Source organism: Denticeps clupeoides, chromosome 1 (genome assembly GCF_900700375.1).
Source record: "Denticeps clupeoides chromosome 1, fDenClu1.1, whole genome shotgun sequence".
In the NCBI taxonomy this organism is placed as follows: Eukaryota; Metazoa; Chordata; class Actinopteri; order Clupeiformes; family Denticipitidae; genus Denticeps; species Denticeps clupeoides.
In genome coordinates, this window is record NC_041707.1 from 11,410,229 (window position 1) to 11,432,447 (window position 22,219).

The following is a 22,219-nucleotide window of genomic DNA, read 5'->3' on the forward strand; positions in this document are numbered from 1 at the left end:
GTGTGAATGAGACGGGGGGTCCCTGTGAAATCCCTGCATTCTTATGGAGACTCTCAGTTCACTATATTGGTCAGAGGACTGCTTATTTGCTCTGTACTCGATAAAATGCATTGATGCCAGGTATGGACCTCTACAGGTAAATCAAATTTGAGGTTTGCATACATTTGATGCTGTTTACATATCCCTTACCGGTCTAATTTAGGCACAGTTTAATATTGATAACATCATAAAACACTGGACAGTATAAATAAGGTTGCTCGAGATGTTTGCTATTTCTTGTTTTTATTACATATCCTCACATATTCATTTTTTTCTATAATCAACAACGCAAGAACCATAAATGAGTGGGTATGTCCAACCTTTTGACTACATGACAATTTTTTTTATTATCCAATCCTTATTGATATCATATTTACTAAACATAAATCAAATAATGAAAAAAGTGCTCACTGCTTGAGAAAATGACCAGGACCGACGATCATATCTGTGAAAGAAAACAGAAAAAAATATAATTATATATGATGCATATATTATAGAAGCAATGAATGAAGCAGCCTTGTTTTTTTTTTTTATTTGATCAATTGGCTTTGACAGCAGGATTTTTTGAAAGAAATATACCCATAAGAGCCTTTACAGTGCTTATACACGGAACACTAAAAATACAAAGGGTTTGTGGGCTTTAATATATTAGTTCTTTTTTTAGTTTTTGGTCTTAAGTAATGATAAATTGGGCAAACACAGTCTAGGCCTAAAATATACACTGATGGATTTTCTCTGTTTTTACCTCTTTATGGTCTGAGGCTTTTTGTGAGGTGGGTTTAAAAGTGTTAAAGGTGTTAAAGGTGTTTTGTGCAACAAAAAAAAAATCTAAAGTCTCTTAATCTAATACATAAACTTAACATCAAGTCAACATAATGGTGTAGTGCTATAAATTATACGCTTGACACTAAACAGGGATCTACAAACAGTTGGCAGGTTAGTGCTAGGAAATTAATATATGTACTTCGACAACGTTCAATTAGAAATCGAGTTAGTTAACAGTATGCTGTGCACACATTTGGAGTGAGTCTGGCCAGTGAAGCCAGTCACACTGCTTAGGCCAAGGGACAGGATCACAGACACAGAGAGCTGAGCTTTATTGATGAATGGAGCAGCACAGACACTGCATGAAATTCAAGTTTGGCAGAGATAGACAAATACCACCGAGACATGCTGGTTGTGATTTGTGATATGCCATACGGGGCATGTGATTTGGGAGGATGATATTTCGCCGCTCCCACTGGAACACAAAACCATAGATAAGGCCTAAACCCCCAACCTAGCGTTCATGCAAAGTATGCTGCTGGAATTCCATCTGTGGCTCTTGTGCCTTGATGTCAGAGCTTCTCTGACTATTATAAAATCCAGAAAGAAAAGCCAAACCATCCATCCTCCTACTGCCATGCTTAGGGAAGCCACCACATTCCTGGCATGTGACACTGTCAATTACATTACGGATTGCATCTTCCCTTCCATGAGGAGTGTGACGGACAGGGGGAGTGATTGGGTGTGTTTATGGACTGCATGAGTCGTCAACCCACCTCTCAATGAAACCACCACTGGCTTTCCAGTCAGACACCTATGGTGGAGCATAAACAAGTGTTAACATTCCCAACACTCTGGCGTACGATGATTCCTGCTCAACAGAATATTCCCAGATAGCAGCAGAATAGCTTGTGTTCATCTACACATGCACTCAGTCAGTACTCACACAAGGGAACCCGTGTTCATCTTTAAGCTTCATGTTCTATAATAAGGTTATATATGTTTTTATATATGTGAATTGCTTTATACTGATCTATTAGTTGATCAAGACAGCATTCTTTCAAATCAATATTTCTATAACTCATTGCATTTATATAATGATAAGCATTTGTAGTATTTATGATCCTGGTGACATTTCAGCCCTCCTAGTTGCATGTACAAAATGCATGTACAAAAAAAAACAAAAACATATATTGGCAGCCAAGTACATGCTATAGGTGTACTTTTTGTATTAGTAGTTTGATAATCACCGTTAGTGACAGATGAAGCCTTGGAAATCTGAAAACGTCCTGTCATTCATTAAAAAATACAGACAGACAGACACAGCTCTGGCATTTGTAAGTGAGAACAGGAAAAGCATACAAGATACGAGGCACTCGGTTCATTAAACCAGAAAGCATGTGCCGATTAGACATCCTGTAAAGGCAGGCTGAGGCACGATGAACAGAAAGGGCATTGAAAGGAGTGACAGTTGAAAAGAAGTTTGGAGAAAGCAGCAGACACATTGTTAAAGGTTCACTCATTATGTCGTGCATCATGCTGAGCTTATATTCAGCCAATTTGATGCCAAAAAAGTAAATATACAACATATGTTTTCATGAGATTAAGTATGAATATGGAATTTCTGAAATATGATTATCATCTGGCCAAAGTTCTATTATGTGTTTCTGTTGTATATCGAGTGATTCTTAATGTGATTTATCATTTATTTGACCACATGGTATGTCTGTAAGTAGGCTTCACAATAAACTGTTATTAGTATATTTGTTAATATTAGTTATATGTTTTTAGAATTTTATGAAATCAAAAAATTCTGCACATAGATCATAAGTGAAAGTGTGCATACGTTATTGATTATTATATGATAATGAAAAAAGACAATACAAGTAAAGCATTGGAATGAACTGCACTTTTAATAATGAACTACTGAAGTGTTACAAAAAATGCAGACAAAGTACAATGGACTATTAAAAATGACACGTAGTATTTAATACTGTGCATAATAACTCCTACTATCGGACTCCTAGCACAGGCAGAAACAAGCATGGCTCTAAAAAAGCTTTCAGGATTTCAGACTGCAAGAGTAGCAAAGTATGAGATTCTTCAAGATAACACCTTATGATAATGAGCAAGCATGTAAGCGGCCATTATAGATCAAGAGGCTGTTTCCTGGATCCATACATAAAGCCACATAGTACAACGAGGACAGTGCAAAATTATTTCAAATTCAGAGCAAATACGTTTGTCACACTGTGACCTATTTCATTTACAGCTTATGTTACTTCCACATCTATTGGCCACACCAACCATTTCCTGAATGCATAGCTTTTTTTTAGATGGGGTGCAAGTAGTGGGTTGAGTTTAAAGCCCAGCTGAACTTCCGCAAAAGTATGATAACAACAAATTGATGATTCAAATAAAAGCATGTGGAGGTCGTACACAGGTTTTTGATTATTTACTGAGGTAACAAGGAATGCGCATACCATGAAAGTACACTTTGGCAAGTGAAAATCAAAGACACATAACAAAATAACTTAACAAATAATCAATACAGAGTGTGTTGCAGAGAGGCCAGTCTATTAATGTCCTGGATCATGAATCTATAAAATACCTGACACCTTCTTCTGGCACCAAAGGTGTACATAAAGGTGATAAGAGTTCATGCTGGTGAGGCACCGAACATGGTGCATATGTCCATTTCACTTTGAAATGTCTAAGAAAGGCATTGAAGTTAGAGAGTTAGAGGACTGTGAGGGGGGCACAGTACAATTTGCTGACAGAGGGAGCAATACAGAGAAGGTGATTTCAGATCGGTCTTTAGATACTTCTCCTCATTTTGTACACACGGCAGAGTTAAAGTGAGGGAAAACAGACATTTGGACTGTGAATAAAGGTCAAGCAAGCTACTGAGGAACTAAGTCTTGTTTTTTGGGGGAGGGGAGACCTACTAAACTTGACAATCAAGCAGACCAACACGTCCATCTCGTGTGAACCGATCACAAGAGTACATCTTAGATGAGGATAATGATCCTTGTTTCTTAGAGAAGTATCTAGGCCCGAGATCTGAAATGACCCACAGCAACAGATTTAAAGAACACTGCAAACAGCCAGACAAAGGCACTGAGGGAACAGACAGGGAGCCTTGGACACGGAAACGGACATCAGTGAGTCAGTAGCTTTAGCCGTGTAATCCAACTGACCAGTAGTGAAGGCTCAGCGGGGGGCCGTTTTGGGGTGGACGACATAGGGACCTGGTAAGGCATGGTGGCGCTGTTGTGGAGATCAACACTAACAAGGAAATGGTTGTTCCGGACCTGGTCAACCTCACGAACCAGCTGCCGATTTCCTGTGGATCTGTATGACAACCCACTGGCTGGTGTCTCCTCTGCGATTGTGGGAATTTGCTCATTGCTGAGGTATCTGTATAAGAGGTCACCTGGAGGCACCCAAAAATGTACAATTAAAAGTATATATAATTAAATAACTTTCTTCAAACCAGCACTTTCTTTTCCAGCTTGGTACCTTTTTTGTCTTGTGTCCAGGGCCTGACATATGGATCCTTCACACCTAGGCAGGTATCCACTGGCATGGAAAGTGGGCGTGGCTTATCTGAGTAGAAAACACAACCCTTATAAATAAAATATGTGGGAATAATACAGGAATTTTGTGGAAGAGCGTGTCGGGTGTACTCACTGCATGAGGAGGTGCGCTCTCTTAGGCGAGGCTGCACGACATTGGCCTCCACGGGGTAGACGGCCAGCTTATCGTAGTCTGCAATGGTGAAACGGCGCCGGCTCTCCAGGTCCAGGAATGAGTTGGGCGACTCTGACCCTGGCGGTCTCTTGCTGATGCTGGTGTACGAACCTGTCCTCCCATTTCTACACAGAATAGAATTCGTAGCTTTAATTTATGTCACTAACAGGGGCAGTCATTTTTTGGGGCCGTGGTGGCCTAGCAGGACCCGTAATCGGAAGGTTGCCGGGTTGAACCCTGAGTCGCCAACGTGCCACTGAGGTCCCACTGAGCAAAGCACCGGCCCCACAAACTGCTCCCCGGGTGCCTTTCAAGGCTACACACTGCTCACCAAGGGTGATGGTTATAAGCAGAGGACACGTTTCGTTGTGTCACCTTGTGCTGTGCTTCACAATGACAATCACTTCGCTTTCACTCACTTTCATATTATTATTCTTAAGGAATACATTACATCTAAGATAGCAAATGTTCTCGTCCCTGGTTCTTCTTGATATGGGTTAGAAAAACTCTTTTTTCATCTTCCAACCTACGACATGCCATCATTCGTAGAAAACTATCAACAAGGAATTAAAGAGCTAGGAGCTCAAATAGAGAGGCCGAGGGTAACCAAGTGAATGAGCTCAGAGACAAAGGCATTCCCACAGACAAAACAAATGGAATATTGCATAACCGGTGTATCTCGGACAGGGCAAAGAGGTGGAACAGAATGCGCCATGGCATGTTAGGATGGGGGAATGGAAAAGAGAAGCAGAGAAGATCAGGCTTATTTAGCAAGCTTCAAAGCTGGGCTGGAATGTACTGGGTCTTTCTCACCGTGGCGTGTAGGGCACCGACGGGGGTGGAGGGATGTAGAAGTCCAAGATGGCTGGCTTGTCCTTCCTGCTGCTGGGCTCTGATGTGTTGCCTGGAGACTGTGCTTTGGTAGGAGATTGTGTGCTCTGGGAGAGATTATAGAGATGTCCAGCAAATATTTCACTGTAAATTTGCATGAAGTGAGCCATATTGTGGAACCATCAGTGTTGGCCATTTAAATAATGACAACAGACTAAAAAAAAAATATCATACTGGCCCAAATGTAAGACAAACCATATTATTTCGAGGCCCTTTTAAAACATGACAAAATATTGTATTTGGTGACATCTACCAGTATTGTGTTACAGTATTGTGTTAACGTCACTTTTTTCAGACATCTTATATTTGGGTCAATATGGTATATTAAACTTTGAATAATCCCAAGGTACCGACGTACTGACATGAGTACGTGATCAGACAATGCCACTGTGCCACTTTTCAGGCTGTGAAAAACCCCATCCAGAGACACTGGTATGACTCAGTGTGCGCTAGACGCCTCCTGCTTTTATTTATGAAAAAAACCCATCTTAACATGAATCTGAGATTTGGCACCTTGATCTCCGGACACCATATTCACTCTGTCAGGCTGATGAGTTGAGAATGGTCGCCTTGTAATAGGAGGCGTCTTTGTTTGGAACGCTTACTGAGATCGCTCCATCTGATTCTGCCTTCCCAGGGTTTACACATGTACCCGAGAAACCACGCTCGGCTGCGTGCCAGAGGGTGCTGCTTGATTACAGGGGCTTTTTGTTCATGATGGATCCCATTTAGGAGCCAGTTTTGAACACTTGATTTCTCCAATAAACATGGCTTCTGATTAGGATTACTATTAAACAAATTCCAGAACATGTGAATGGCTGCTCTGGAAGGACAGTTTCTGTCACTTCCAGAGCAGTTGGGTGGGTATGAATCACTAGACACGGAATTTTTCTGAATAAGTCCTTTACATGTAAAAAGTACCTTAACTATGTAGCACAGACCATGAAAATCCACCAATAATATGTGGCTTACATATTTAGTGTAAAAATGTGTATCCATGTATGTTAAAATGTCTGTAAAGAATTGTTTAATGGTGAATTGTGAAAATGTGTGAATAAAATAGGGACATACCTGAGCCACAGGAGGTTTCCATCGCATGTTCTTCAAGGGGGCCGGGGTGAACCCTGAACTTCCTGTTGGTCTCTTTTTCAGCACCAGTGACACACCCTTGGGGTCCTCCCTCAGCTTAGCTACCAGGTTCTTTAACTGCCAGCCCACCTGGATCAGAACAGTGAGAACATTTAATGAAATACACCAGACCAGGGGAATAAATAATACGTGGACCTATCACAGCTGTGTTGATGCACAGGAACTCCTACCACTGTCTGCTGGTTGACCTGAACCACCTCATCTCCTGCATGGATCTTGCGGGTCATATCAGCTGGCGACTGTGAAGTGAGGAGAGCATACAGGGCAGTTCACTCATCAGCACACGGGTCCATTTCAGAGAACCTAATTTCCGCCACAAATATACTTACAGTACATGTACTTGACATTTACATACTTTTTACATGACTTCTGACAAGACACGAGCTGAGGTGACCACTGGTCACCATCACTGTGTTGTGTTTGTACTGGAAAATGACCCACACGCTACCAATAGCTACCAGTCAAGCACACCCAAGCTTGTCTTTCAGTTCTTATATGAAAACCTGCAAAACAATACCATGGGTGGAGCAATGGAGGATAAAAGGAAAAGGAAAGAATGTTGAACAGTTGAACATCAGCAGGATTAATCTGCAGTGATTAGTCTTAAGTCACAGACTTGATAAGAATCCCAGACTGGAGACATGGGAAACTTCCCTACTTTTTTGTCTTTGGTAAATGTGAATTATTATGATTTTTTTTCAATTTATTGATGATATGAGGCATTTATGTTGGCAGTCTTAAATGAACGTAACGTGCAGAGCCAATCGCTGTCCGTCTCTTCCTGGCTGTATTTCTTCTCACTCATAGACTTTGCACGTTTACGATCAACATTGGTCTTGCCGTGATGATGATGAGAAACAGAAAAAATGTCACACAAGTTGCCTGTAGTAAAATATGTAGAGAGTGACCCTAATGATTCCACTCTCGCCAAAACCCATCCCACTGTTATCACAACCACCACAAGTTATGCCTTGAACACAGTGATGTGTATTTTATCATAGCCTTAAAGATAATGAAGAATAATATTTATATAAACCCTGTGGATAAATCCTACAATATTTTATTTTTATGATATTTGCTAAGCCCCAGATTTTTTGCTGATGAAAGGAGATGATTCATGTTGTGGTTCCCAATGAGGGAAAAACAACCCTTTATTGGCTCCAACTGAGATACCAACCTTTTAAGTTTTTGGTTGATGCTTCAAATGGTGCTATCTTTACAATTGACCACGCAGAATAAATGAATGAATAAATAAATAAATGTGTGAATGTGATGCTTTACAGGCTGACAGTAGAACATATGTAACTTAGCTGATCGTCTCAGATCAGATATGGAGTACAAAGCATGTTCTGGACAAGAGTGTCTGCTAAATGGCATAAAAGCAGTTTTTCTAGACTGGGTTACCACAATGTGACAAGCGAAAGACTTAAGACTGCTTTTGTTGAACTGTATCTTTGTTGCAAGTTTACAAAGTGTTCCTGTAAATTTTAAACCAAAAGTGCTAAAATTCAAATATCAGCCAATGGAATTTAACAACGATACTTTGATTTTTGTGTTTTAACCCATCATGCAGAACTTCACATAAGATATGAAAAAATAAATCTCCCAATTAAAAAAAAAAAGTATATGTGGTTCTTCGTATTATTCAGTGTGCTACGTTTTGACAACAGTGCCTCCACTCTGGTTAAATTTATCCCTGCAAAGGAGGCTTAGAGGCAGATGCTGGGTGGTGATTCAGGGCCTCTTTGCCTGTCTGGCCGCCTTACTTACGTGCTCTGTGGTGCCGGTGATGACGTGGAGACCGTCGTAGGTGGACTTGATGTACATACCCTGAAGGAGGAGAGCAGATGGGTGTAAGTTTCTGGGTGTTTCAGTTTAACCTCCGTTAGAAAGACGAAAACAACAGCTTTACAATGATGCATGTGTGATTGAACAGAAGTGATGCAAGATGCCTATATATACCATTACCCAAGACAGACTTTATGTAACTTTTTGCTCAGCTTGTGTGAGACATCTCTTACCAGTCCCTCTCCAGGCTTGATATTGGTCAGTTGCACCTCCTCCAAGCAAGCCGATTGGCTCATTAGAGGGTCAGAGGTCGTCCTCACAGTCTGGTCACAGATGCCATTCAGCACCTTTGACTGCAAATGAAACAGAAGGGATGATGTAATGAGCAAGACATATAAAGTAGAGCACAACAGGACAACCTGATAATGTCTTTTAAGAAATACCTGTTAAAAAACACATGTTAATTCATTTTGAAAAACATTCAGAAGATCCGGTCTGGAGTCAGTCACATCCTCACTCTTGCCCAATTTTTTTCCTACTGAATGTTCTTGATGTTTAATATAATCCATCCCTTGACAGGCACCATTGTGACCTGATAATCAATGTTATTCACTTCACAGGTCAGTAGTTTTCATGTTGTGGAAGATGAGTGTAGACATAATATTTTCATCATCGCAAAAACATGTCCAAGGAAATATGAACTAATACAGGACTTATTTATTTTTGTAGAATACAGAGTCAGAATTTAACTTAATTTGTCACACTGTGTGACACGCTGACAAAAAAAAAAAAAAAAAAAAAAAACGAGGGGGAGGGCCCTGTCATGAGTTCACGAGTGTGTCTGGGAAAGAGGAAGTCTGCTGTCATGGCACAGGGGTCTGGTGAATTTCACAGACACAAAACTTAAAAGGCTTACAGGGTGCGAGTCGGCTGCTTGTTTGACTGGCGTCCAAGTCCCGTCCAAACTATTTAATGCAGAGAGAGAGAGAGCGACCATTCTGACCTTCCACTGCATTACTGGATTCTGGCGCTTTTTCTCAGCTGAAACTCCAGACCCTAGATTATGTTCAATCATGACATTTCTGAAGATATTTCAGGTGATATTTTGGGTAACAGTTTTACACTACACTACATACCTTTACACTAAAATGGGGCACTGGTTGAAAAACTGCCTTATTCACAACAGAAATGTTATTACGTGTTAAAGCATTAAAGCAATTAAACATATGTTCATTTTGTAAAAAATCTCACATATTATTAATACTTTGTATATTGGTATAAAGACATATTGATAGACCCCGATACAGACACAATGTTTGCATAAATTAACAAATGTTTACTTACAACTTCAAGAATCTTCTCTTCCATATCATAGACTGTGCAGTCCTGCAAAGGAATGCAGAGGGGGTGTTGAGAATAGTATTCTCTGAAATCTTTACTACAATTTTAAAAGTGATAACTTTAAAATATTATGGTCAGGTAAATATGGTGTAATTAGGCATCCAGATATAGCTGAGTGGTTTTTCTAATTTGAATTACATCTCCATGTCAACAGCAGGATAAGATAATTGCATAATACCATGTGGGTTCATGCAAAACTACATGGCCAGAGGAGTAAACAAGGCTTGAACTCAGAATGTGAGATTTAGTAGGAAGAAGCCACCATATTTCAGGTCAGCAGACCAGCAAAATCTTTGAACGCCCCAGTGTATAATAATAAATGAATAAAATATCTTTAGTGTAATGATGAGCTGACGTTGGTTTGGCTGTGCTGGAATTAGTGTGACTGGAAGACAGCTGCACCTGGGAATTGAATGTCCAGACAAGGAACGCTATAAACACACACACCCATATCAAGCCCCCCCGACTAGTTACAGGGGGCACAGATCACTTACAGCTGAAGGGACACAGCTAGAGGCCTGCACTCACGCCTTTCATCCGGTATGAAATCACAACACAGTCAGCCATCTCATCAGTCAGACTAACATAATGAAATTAAATGGCATGAAAAAGTGGCCACATTCAGGCTTATCCACACAATACAAACAGTCGTCTGTATTCTGATCAGTGGTACATTTAAAATGCAATGTTTTCCCTTGTTAACAATATCACTTTTGGTTAAACATATTTAAAAGTAAATATTCGAAGTCCACCACTTTTACTTAACTTGAACATATCAATAATAGTAATAGACAAATAGGAAATAAATAAAGCATTTATCTGCCTAAATAAAGACACATTAAAGAAAGCGTTTTATGCACAAGCTGATTGAGATCAGATGATGCAGCAGATTGCCATCTTCGATTTGCAACCAGAGACAATTTGTCCTGCCAAGCGATGAAGTGGCAGACAAACAGCAAGAGAGAAAGCTGCTGGCACAATAACTTAACCATTGCAACAATTGGTCCAGCTGGGGTGGGGGTGAGGCGAATGAGACAAGGCCACTCTGTATTCCCATCACAAATCAAAATTCTACAGAGGAGCCATCCGTGTGTCTTGACTACAGCGCCATTTATTTCTGAGGGACCCAATGACCAGCCACATGCATGAAAAAGACTTCAGCCTTTGGGTTAAACTGGCCTGCTGAATGTGCTTGGTCCACACAAGCCTGATTCATGGCTGGAACACAAGCTGATTGGTCACGCCCAACCCTCATTCTTTATTAACTGGCTGTGAAAGCTCATGGGGTTCGCGCAGGCCACAAACATTTGAAATCTGGGGTGGATTCACAGCAGACAGTGGTTTAACACTTATCAACCCCTGACCCTTATTGTTGGAAAGGACAGAAGTCCCATCAGTCTCTGGAGTGACTGACTGCCTGAGGGCAGTTTTTTGATGAACAAGGGGACAAGCTGTAATCCACTGAATTAAACCCATTCATCTTCTGTAAATGCTGGCTAGGACAGACTACCTCAAAAGTATATATAAATGTGTAATAACCTACATCTTAAGCATTGACAAGCCCAAGTTCAAGGCCTGAATCCCCAGACAGTATTTCGACTTCATAAGCCACAGTGGTAAATGAACAAGCCGACCTGTCTCCACCCTTCACCAAGTCACTGAACTACCCAGCTCAGTAAGGCTCCGCCATACTGGAATTCCAGCTGGTTGAGTAACCGGAGGACGTTTGTCTAATCTCAGCAGCCAGAGCAGGTGTTTTCCCTTTTGCCTTGAATTTACTGAGGGTATCCTAGACAGCAAACGCCTTCTGGTCTAAGCAGTAAGCACAAAAGGCAAGGAAATGTAACGTAAATCTCCAAATAGCCTCCGGAACATTTTTTTCTTTCATTTCCCCATTTTTTTTTTTCATCTCTAAAATTTCTTTTGAGTGGGTTCTCTGAGCTGATCAGATTTCTTTAAAATTCTGCTAATAATTACTCAAAACTGTGTTTGGGAACCACGCTGTTTTCTCTAACATTTCTCTATTTCACTGTAAATGTAAAATACAATATTATAATAATTCCTTAATTATTATTGTAAACATTATATATGCTCAATTGTCATACTGTCATATAGTATATATTTTAGGATTAAAATGTATTTTTTCATTAGGTCATGGAGCTTGAATTTATTATTCTTGGTGAGATGAAAACGCACATCTGCTATAGCCACAGTAAAGCTGAAGACCACCTTTGTGTTTCATTTCATGCAATGAAAGCAGCATGAAGCCAACCTCCTGTTGAGCATCTCTTGGTGTGGTGGGGATGGCGAGGTATTTTGGCAAGACACTTTTAAAGACCAGCCAGAGGCTTTTAGAGACAAAAAGAAATGGTGAACTTGCTGAGAAAGAGGGTTGGCCCCATTAGCAAAGCAAAAAAGAAGACTCATACCCCAATACAGCACGTGCATGCTCCTACATGTGCTGCAGATAAGCAATCTCAAGGACCACAGGTCCTAAAGGCGCAGTGCAAGGTCACCGACTCGCCACAGGAGCGGCTGATGAATTGGCTGTGATGGAGAACTGACCTGTTGAACTGTAGTAGTGAGCTCCAAGCACAGCTGGATTATCTTGTTCTTAGTGGCTGTAAAGTCACTGATCCCAGTCAGGGGTGTCCTGTGGAAGGAAGACAAAGTTGAAAAAAAAAAAAAAAAACGAGAGCAGGAAGCAGTTTGAAGGAGGCAGTGAAGGAAGAAATGTGTGTGTTTTTACTTTTATCTTCCCCATAAAGTTAGACGTCGCGTTGCATGCTAACTGCACGCAGTGAGGAATCACAGCAGTCAATGGGTCATCAATCACAGAACGAGTGACATCAGGCCAAAAACCAGCGGAGGCCCCAGCCCAAAAAAAGCGTCTGGGGGTATGTGGTCATTCAGAGTTAAAAGTGGAGGAGTTTCCACGGCAACCTCCCACAAGACTCTGTCTCCCACCAAAACACCATCATTCCTTCCTGCAGCTAACCACGCTTCACGTCCTTGTGGGAGAACCTCTTGTGTTATAATTTTTATAAAAATATTACAGCATTTAAGAAATGTGTCAACAATCCTACTCAAGCACAAGTCAGACACTCCTACAACCATGGAAACACTCCAGAAAATACGGAGACGACTTCAACATAATCTATTGAGCAGAAATTTCGGTTGAGTGACGCTTCGGCTTAATATGGGAAGTGGTGGACATTGACCAGACTGAACATGGCTGAGGGAACAGACCAGGCTGGATATCTGATTACACGTATCCATCCTTGAACTCTTCTGAGGGAAAAATTCTGCTTGGCCTTGTGTTGAGTCATTAGGAGTTTGTGTTTTGTTGCATAGTCAGCAAGGCCATAATTTATTTAGAACTAATTTTCTAGAAACTGCCATTTTCCCTTTAGACTGAGAGTTCAGATAAAGTTGACATCTCACAACTGCATGCGGCAATTTTGACATCTAGAACACGATCCTCCCCAGGTCATGATAATGCCCCTTTCCGCCACAGCAATGGCCACTGTCAGTATGTAAAGTGATTATCGGTAGAGTACCTGTCCAGCCAAGCCAAAAGGCTCTTCGCTACCCCGATGAGCTCCACCACAGAGGTGAGGAACTCATTGGGAGGCTTGCGGGAGCTGCTGCCATCGTATGCTGGGCCTCTGCGGCGCTCTGCGGTCCCCATGTGAAGATTGTTCGATGCCGCCCTCATCTGCACAACCAAATTCTTCAGGTTGTCTGTCTCCACTCCATAGTTCTGAAAAGTGAGGGGGGGAAAGAGTTCTGAAAGAGTTAAAAACTCATGGGCGTCTCCCTCCAGTAGAGTGATGGAAAGTGTGCCATGTCTCGGATGAAGTTGAGCACAGTATAAAGAGAATGTGCCTGGCGCCTAGTCTAGGGACAAGATTTCCCCTGCATTCCTCTGGCCCGGTTCCAACAGTAAAGTATGCGTGAGCCATCACCTGACTCCCATGAAGCAGTCAAGTTTACATTGTTCACTTAGGACGCTTCCTGCTTATGCATTCCTTCAGTCACCGAAACTTCAGTCACAGAGGCATCTCTGCCTGGCTCACTTGGGTGACAAATTACAGCGTTCCTGTTCCATATTCTCCCGTTTATGTTAACGTACTATAAGACACCGTTCCCTCACTTAGTATTCCCGTAGATGTTTGGCTGGGTTGCGATATGGTGAATGAGGGTCATTTTATCTTCTGTTGATGGGAGTATCATCCTGGAAGATAACCCTCCCAACAGGACAATACAAGTCTCATCATAGGATGAAGTTGACCACTCACATTAACCAACCCTGCTTAGTGAACATTTAAACCAAAACCATGCCTACACGATGGCGCATTAGGTGAACCGGTAACTCTAAATCAGGCATGGGTGTGAGTGTGTGAATGATTGGTGTGTTAAGCACTCGTTGGGCTTGCGCCCCACCCTGGGTGAGTCTCCATGCTAAGCCCAATGTTCTCGGGATGGTCTCCATTACCCATTAACCATTGATGGATTAAGCGGTAATGAATAGTGAGTGAGTAAGTAAGTAAGCGATGGTAGCCTAGGGGTGGTAGTAGTCTAGTGGGCAAGACACTCGCCTACGAACCAGAAGACCACAAAGTCCTAGGATCAAGCCCCCCCATTATGTCCCTGAGCAAGACCTGTAACTACTTATTGTAAGGTGCTCTGCCTAAGGGTGTCTGACAAAATGGCATAAATGTAAATGTAAGTCATTTGTCACCATTCTGTTTTGTGGTTGAAATGGTGAAAAATTCCCACTACAGCGCTATGCACTCTAATATATGGTGCTCCTGAAGCCACATGTGAAAAAGTGTTGAAGTTTAGAACTACAGACATGTCCAGGGTTGACTCTGCTGGAATTCTGCCTTGATCCACTATTGCAGTTACTATTTAGCGGCACCAAAGGAAACTGCTGGCCAAAATGCCTGATGCCTAATTTAGATGCGAAAGCTGGCAAGCGCAATCTGCTTTTATAATATCACGGAAAGAATGTGTTTGAGCAAGAGCACTGGACCTGCAGGGGGCTACTTGTTCAAGCAAATATCAGATCTTTGAGAATATCAGCGCGCTAAATTGTAGCTGTTAAAGTAGTTGTTGCGATCTTCATGATACATGTCATCATAAGGGGGATGGGCAGAAATCGGGACACGTATTCCTTGCTTGTGCCTTGAAGCTTATTTTGAGCCATACCATGTGGTTCAAGTCTAACACGCACACACTTTTATAGGCATTTTCATTAGAGAGCTTCTCTAATTGCTCGCAGACCAGCAGACACTTCCTCGCAGATAATAGACACAAAGCAGGCTGCAGCAGGGCCTTTTATATTCTACACAGGAACACCGCAGGAATTCCAAAAGACAGGTAGTCGGAAAGTTTGAAGAGAAAAGCAGTCGGGAATCACACTGGAACTGGCTTCCCTGCTCTGCAGGCCGAACAGTATCTTTGTCGCTCGGACAGGTGGGAGACTGCATCTGTTTTCTGTTCTCCACCAGATTGACTACAGGACCACATTTCCGTCTCGGGAGAGCTCTGGAGCGCTGGCAACACACATCCCACTGCAGCTTTCCATGTCCCAGCTCATCCATGGCAACAACAATGTCTATTCCAGGGCTCCTGGACAATGGAGATTTCTCTCCTTAGAAAGGAACAAGGGACTATGAAGGGAAACACAGAGGTGTTGGATTTCGGAACAGATTCTGCATAAGTCATTATGGGTTATGAACTCCACACAATTCATAAAAAAAAATTCTGGACTGTTTAGGGGATGCAGTTTAAAACGGAAGCAATCCCACCAAAGCTGTTTTTCCACTGTTCTTTTGATATTCACTGTACACTGTAATCTCATTACCTTGAGCATAATTAATCTAATCGGTCATGCATTAGACATTAGGAGTAACTACCGGGTCTGGAAAGCAGAGCTGAAATGCCATTGCTTTAAAAGCCAGAGGAAACCAAATGGCAAACCCACATTTATTCGCCTTTAATGGCCACTTCGGTGAGAAAGGGACCTTTAAAGTTTTAAGACAAGGCACCAGTTTAAAAGACCTCCTTTAGAGGAGCTCTCTCATTATATTTAACAGATCATACCTGTCCTGTGGGATCGCAGAACAAACCCTGCTCTCAACTCAAGTTCAAGTGTTCTTAAGGGTCTCAAAGTGAAATTTCATTTAGTCTCAGAGTCTGGTCTAGGATGACGTAATTCAGAATCTGTGCTAATAAAATAGAATTTACTCGGGCACTATAGGGCATTACTTAAATAATTGTAGTAAATTAAATAACAGACTAATGTAACAGCATACATTGTAAGTGCAATTTCATGAATGTAAATCCATCTATCCTGTAATCAGGTATAAAAGCCTTTGCCAAAGGAATAGATGTAAGTAAGCATGATCTTAGTTTCATCTTTTTCTTAAAAACCGAATGCTTTAAATCAGGGTTTATATGATACTTTTCATATCAGCTGTAAATCTGATCAGGTCTCTCACGTGTATTTTATGGTTCTTAAGCTATGAATTGCAGATATTCTAATGCATTCAGCAAGCCCTCTTTAAGCTTTTCCATGTGTCCGTTTACCTTTGTTCCCTCCCTGCAAATTATCTCTTCCACAGAACATATTCTGGGCTGAGAACAGAGCACTTCCAAAAGATTCCCAGTATTGATAGTGCTCTAGGCTCTAAAACACCGGGACGGGGGTTGTGGTTGTATACAGAAGGCTTTAGCTTCTCTTGCAGACGCCACTGGGTGAATGTAAAGTCACTGATCATGCCGTATGTTTGTGTATAATCATCTTAAATCCCACTATTGGCTCTGCTTACACTCACACAATTGTATGTGTGTTCAGCTGTCTACCCCACACACACATGTCCACCTGACAAACCAGCTGGAAGTTAACCAGTTGCACAATTACGTGGTAGTAGCCTAGTGGGTAACACACTCGCCTGTGAACCAGGAGACCCAGGTTCAAATCCCACTTACTACCATTGTGTCCCTGAGCAAGACACTTAACCCTAAGTTGCTCCAGGGGGACTGTCCCTGTAACAACTGATTGTAAGTCGCTCTGGATAAGGGCGTCTGATAAATGCTGTAAATGTAAATGTAAATTACTGTAAAGAAATGCAATGGAGGTGACAATGAAGCAAAGACTGTTTTTTTATTAATAATATTAATAACGGTTACTTATTAATTGCACGTTACCACTCCATGTTTCAAAAGTCTGAATTTTCTTGAGCTGGAAGAGGTTAACATTTGAGAACACAGCTTGATAGGACAGATTCTCTTTCTCAAACTGTCGCCTCGTTCCCTCGCTCTGTAGTTTGGCTATAAATCCGTTTTTTTTTTACGGTAGGAGAGCCATTCAGATTCTAGCACACCATCAGGAGGCTCTCCCCATGAGGTTCTGGGAAAGAGTATGGCCAGAAACCAGGAGTACGGTGAGAACATTGCTACTTCTCGTCCTTTTGTGCTTTTATGTATGTGAGTGGGTAAGAAAGAGAGAGCATATACACATACCATAAAAAACAGTTTACAGATAATGATCAATAACACTTTTTTTAATGGACCTGTGTGATACCAACCAGAGCACAAAGCAGGTCTACTGCCTCCAAAACCAGCTCCTGATGTCCGATGCGTGTGACCCCAAGCTCTTCAAGGTCCTGGTGAGAGATCTTCAGCAGCTGCTCTCCACTGATCTTCTCCCGCTCAAAGTTATGGACATACTGCTGGAGGCTGTCGTCCAAGCCTATGGAAAATGGAGAGTATTTACAAAACTGCACAAATATCTACATATTTTCAACGTATTAAGTCAACAAATGTAAATAATTTACAATCATCTTCTAATCATCTTTTAGTCCTCTGATGAACTGTGACTGCTTTTACCTGGTGCATGCTTGGAAACATGCACTATTGTTCAAAGAGTTAGGGTCATTTAGAAATTACCTTGATTTCTATAAAAACCATGTTCATTTTGTTCTCACAAAATTAATCAGAAACAGTCACCAACAAAGTTTGCAAGAATTTATTTTACGGAAAGCAGACTTTTCACATTCTAGATGTCAGTTTGTTAAGATAATGTTAATAAACAATTAACCTAAAAAGTCACTGACTTGCATTAATGAACGCTGCATTTGATTGGAATTGTCATTGGAGACTATTTGTTGCTGATCCATTACATAATGGGCCTTTCTACATTTATGCATGTATTCCATTTATTAATAGCTACCATATTTATTTAATACAGTTACAATATTTTAATAAAGACATTTACCCGAAACTTTTGAATGGTAGTCTAAACTTTTAATCATTTGCTTTGTTAATTTACAGCTGATAACTTTTCCTCCATTCTTGGACTACAAGGATGAATTCCATTCGAAAGCGTGGAGTGTCCTTGTTCAGAGGCAGCAGGTGTGGAAGGCACCACCCCACACCATAAACACGGCTGCACCATCACCTGGCCCTGTTTGTAACTTTTCTTTAAACAATACGGGCATCTTTTTTTTTAAAAGCTGTAAACCGAGAGGGTCCAAAACACAGGGTCACCATTATTTAAAGCATGCACACAAAAGGAAACACGAGATACTTTAACTTATTACAACTGTAATGTGAACTGACATAAAACCCCACTTTAACAAATAATAAAAGTCTTTTAAAATCTAATTACAGAAAGGAGGATGGTAAAATACGGGAAAGGGACACCTTTTGTGCATTCCCAGAATCACGACTTGGTTGTTATGTAATGCACATGCATCCTCTACCCTTTTAACCGATGCAAATGAGGACAAAAGGCATGAATAAGAAAAGTTCAGCTCAGCTCACACAGGAACTCAAATCTGATCCCCCAGAACACACACAGACACACACACAGCAAAACAAAGCCTCCCTCTCATTCGGGCCCGACCGTCTCTGATGTGACAGGGGAGTGAAGAATGACCCGGTGGGGGTGGGTGGGGGTGGGTGCCGTCTCCCCCCCCCGTTCAAAGGCAGCACTGAGAGGGGGCAGCTGTGCAGGCCTGGCCCAGCGCCCCAGCCTTGTGTATCGCCTTGTCAGCCGAGGCAGGACCATGGCGCTCCCTGCTAACTGGCCCCATCCGTCTCCCCGTGCAGACAACGACCAGACGAGAGCGGCGGCTCCCGCCTCATAACGCCAGGGGGGGAAAAATAAATGGCTGCGCAGTCTGCTTCCACGAGCTCGTGCCAGCGAGGTGTGTTGCTCATAGCGCCTCGTCTTCATGCCCATGAGCTACTCCTGTGACAGAGGCTGTGGGAGGGCAGCATGAATGGCTGGCTCAGTATGGATTACAGATCTCAGAGCAGCGCAACAATTCCCCAGTATTGCCATTTCCAACCTGACGATGGGAACAACTGAAGCTTTCATACTGTAAAACACATCTAAAATAATCACTTTGGACATTATTAGGGCAGTGGTGGCCTAGCGGGGTAAGGAGGCGGACTCGTAACCAAAGGGTCGCGGGTTCAAATCCCGAAGCACCAAGGTGACACTAAGGTCTCTTTGACCAAGGTAGCGTCCCCACACACTGCTCCCTGGGCACCTTTCATGGCTGCCCACTGCTCACATGGTGATGGGTTGCATGCAGAGGACACATTTACATTTACAGCATTAATCAGACGCCCTTATCCAGAGCGACTTACCATCAGTAGTTACAGGGACAGTCCCCTGTAAGTGTCTTGTGTCTTGCTCAGGGATACAATGGTAGTAAGTGGGATTTCAACCTGGGTCTTCTGGTTCATAGGCGAGTGTGTCACCCGCTAGGCTACTTGCTGTGTATCACTTTCACTATTTTCAAACCGATGCTAGGTAAGGTCCCGCTAACTTTGAAAATACTTGCCTTATCTGTTACAAACAAAGTCCTATTTTCCTGCATTTGGCTCCTTGTGTATATACTGCTAGTGCAGCAGACACGTGTGTGCAGACATACACACACACAAACACACACACTCATGCTCACACAGTCAATTTTTCATTAGTGGACCACCTTCTATCAGTTTTAATAAGAATTCCTGTTTAAATTTGGAGGATTTTTCCGTGCATGAAGAAGTTTAGTGCAAGTGGAATTCACTTCGAGGTCTCGCCACAAGTGTGAGAGAGGCCCAAAACCAAAAATGAAAGGAGCCCAAGAAAAACAGAATGCTCAAGATCTGACCTACACTGGGTTTCCCAAATAGATGGAAATGACGGGAAGGAACGTATCTCCTTTCATATTTAGCCTGGTGATGCTAGCAGGCCTTTCCAGGGGAACAGTGTCATTCTTCTACAGATTATGTCTTTGGAAGGGGGTTGTTGGGGGGGAGACGGTAAAAGAGCAGGAAGAGGGGAGCCGGAATGCGCGTGAGTGATTACAGGGCTCATGCAAGCTCTTTCCTTGTGGTTTTCCATCATTACAGCACAAAATGTCGCTCTGCAACACTGAAATTAACATCTCACTAAGCATGATAATGAGAACCCTTCACCACGACTGCAGCTCATGGCACAAGCAGGGCATCTCTGAGTTTCTTTGGCTCCCTCCTTTGTACAACGATACAAAATGCTGTTTTGACTGTTGATGTGTTCCTCTCCCCTTATCCAAGTCCTCTTAATTAAAACTTTGGAACTTTAGGTTTACCCCGGCTCCAACCCGATGAGCCTGCGGATAAATGGGATGTTCGAAAAGTGGGAGGGTTCAAAACGTTTTCCTCCAAGCAGCGTTAATGGATTTAACCGATCATTTGCTAACTCCTGCCTCCTTGGAAACTGTTGCTGCACCTGTCCAACATGTCAGTCTATGGAATTTTCCATGATATTGATCTGACACAAAATTTATAGATACTTTTTTTTTTAATGATATGTGTGGGTTCTGGAGCCCAAGCCTTGGTGATCCCCACCCTGCACCCAGTGACACAGAAAGGGCTTTGGCAGCCGTGACCTTGCATAGAAGGACTAAGCGGTTAAGGATAGTAAGTGAGTGAGTGAGTGAGTGAGACATTTGGGGTGACATATGGGGCAACATCAATATATCATCAATGACCAGTAGGGTAAGCAAATATATTTAATTCATGTTAACAATGCGAAGTTATGGCTCTTTCATATCTCTATAAGTTGTGTAGTTATATACACACCTTATTATGAGACATTTTGTGAGATCCATAAGATTCCATTGCCATATGGAAAATGTTAAAACAAGAAAAGCATTCATGCCTTTATCCAAACACAGAACTAAAATCTTTAGAAAGTGCACAGACATGTTGCTCCTTGAGCTGTTATAATAATAATAATAATAAAATAAAATAAAAATGGACTAACACATGTATGCTTTACATCTGCCATATAAATACTTTTTTTTTTTAAGTTAAGTGCCACCTGAGATGCCAGAACAATAAATAATTAAAAAATAAAGAACAATAAAAATTTGAAAATTTAACAGGATTTGTCTGAATGTCTCAACTGGTTCTCTACACTACACTGCAGATGCACTTACTCGCACATGCACACACTGACAAACACACACAGACACACACTTACTCTCTGTCACTCCCTTTGTTCAGACACTTTGCATTGCAATGCAAAAATGTGAGCACGTCCGCATGCTCCTGGCTCAGGCTCGCTCTTTGAACCACGTTGCCTGCTGCAGAGAACAACTGTTCAGATGGTGTTGATGTGGCAGGGATGCAGAGGTAAGAAGCGAAGTGATTGTCATTGTGAAACACTGCAGCACGCGGTGACACAAGGATATGTGTCCTCTTCCTTTAACCATCCCCCTTGGCGGGCAGTGGGCAGCCATGACAGCCGCCCGGGGAGCAGTGTGTGGGGACGGTGCTTTGCTCAGTGGCACCTTGGCGGATCGGGATTCGAACCGGCAACCTTCTGATTCCTTAACCGCCAGGCCGCCACTGCCCCTATACTAACTGATCACTCAATGCTGATGGAAATATGTTAACACGACACTTTATCACATTGCAAAGACCTTCCCACAGAGGCCTGATGCAGCGTTTCACAACGCTGTACCAAATAAGATCAATGGCTGAAGGGTGTGTGTGAAGAGAGTATCAGTTTCAAATGGAGAAGTAAACACAATGGTTGCAAGATTGAGTGTCAGGTAAGTGTGAATTAAACAAAGAAGCGATCTATTCAACACATGAGAAAATCCATTCAAAAGACCTTGTTACCTTTAACACTGCCATGAACTCCATTTTGTAGCAACTTTTTATCATGAAACTTCTCAAGTGGCAACCAGTATTTTTTAGAATTGCATTTATGTGCCAACTGGCTTAAAACGTAGCTTTATTAATATTCATCATTCGCCCGGAATATGGATTAACATCTACCACTTGAGAAGGAGTGAGCTCCTTCTCAAATGTTTTGATTCTCATTGATAATCTGTTCTTCACTCAAGCCAAGAGGCAGTGTTCAAAGTTCCTC

At 42.0% G+C, this 22,219-nt stretch overlaps 1 protein-coding gene across 2 annotated transcripts in view; it reads right to left on the minus strand.

Annotated features, from left to right (window-relative positions):
• LOC114793182 (connector enhancer of kinase suppressor of ras 3-like) overlaps nucleotides 1-22,219 on the minus strand; it is a 39,507-nt gene that overhangs the window by 8,482 nt on the left and 8,806 nt on the right. For both annotated transcript variants that reach the window (XM_028984970.1, XM_028984961.1), the window contains exons 2-15: nucleotides 17,385-17,548; nucleotides 13,347-13,549; nucleotides 12,352-12,439; nucleotides 9,730-9,771; nucleotides 8,619-8,738; nucleotides 8,368-8,427; nucleotides 6,768-6,836; nucleotides 6,520-6,666; nucleotides 5,371-5,495; nucleotides 4,498-4,682; nucleotides 4,327-4,413; nucleotides 4,005-4,240; nucleotides 1,581-1,618; nucleotides 451-484 (exon numbers count right to left, since the gene is read on the minus strand). In XM_028984970.1, coding sequence (XP_028840803.1) covers nucleotides 451-484; nucleotides 1,581-1,618; nucleotides 4,005-4,240; nucleotides 4,327-4,413; nucleotides 4,498-4,682; nucleotides 5,371-5,495; nucleotides 6,520-6,666; nucleotides 6,768-6,836; nucleotides 8,368-8,427; nucleotides 8,619-8,738; nucleotides 9,730-9,771; nucleotides 12,352-12,439; nucleotides 13,347-13,549; nucleotides 17,385-17,548 — 1,598 coding nt within the window. The remainder of the gene's footprint in view (nucleotides 1-450; nucleotides 485-1,580; nucleotides 1,619-4,004; nucleotides 4,241-4,326; nucleotides 4,414-4,497; nucleotides 4,683-5,370; nucleotides 5,496-6,519; nucleotides 6,667-6,767; nucleotides 6,837-8,367; nucleotides 8,428-8,618; nucleotides 8,739-9,729; nucleotides 9,772-12,351; nucleotides 12,440-13,346; nucleotides 13,550-17,384; nucleotides 17,549-22,219) is intronic.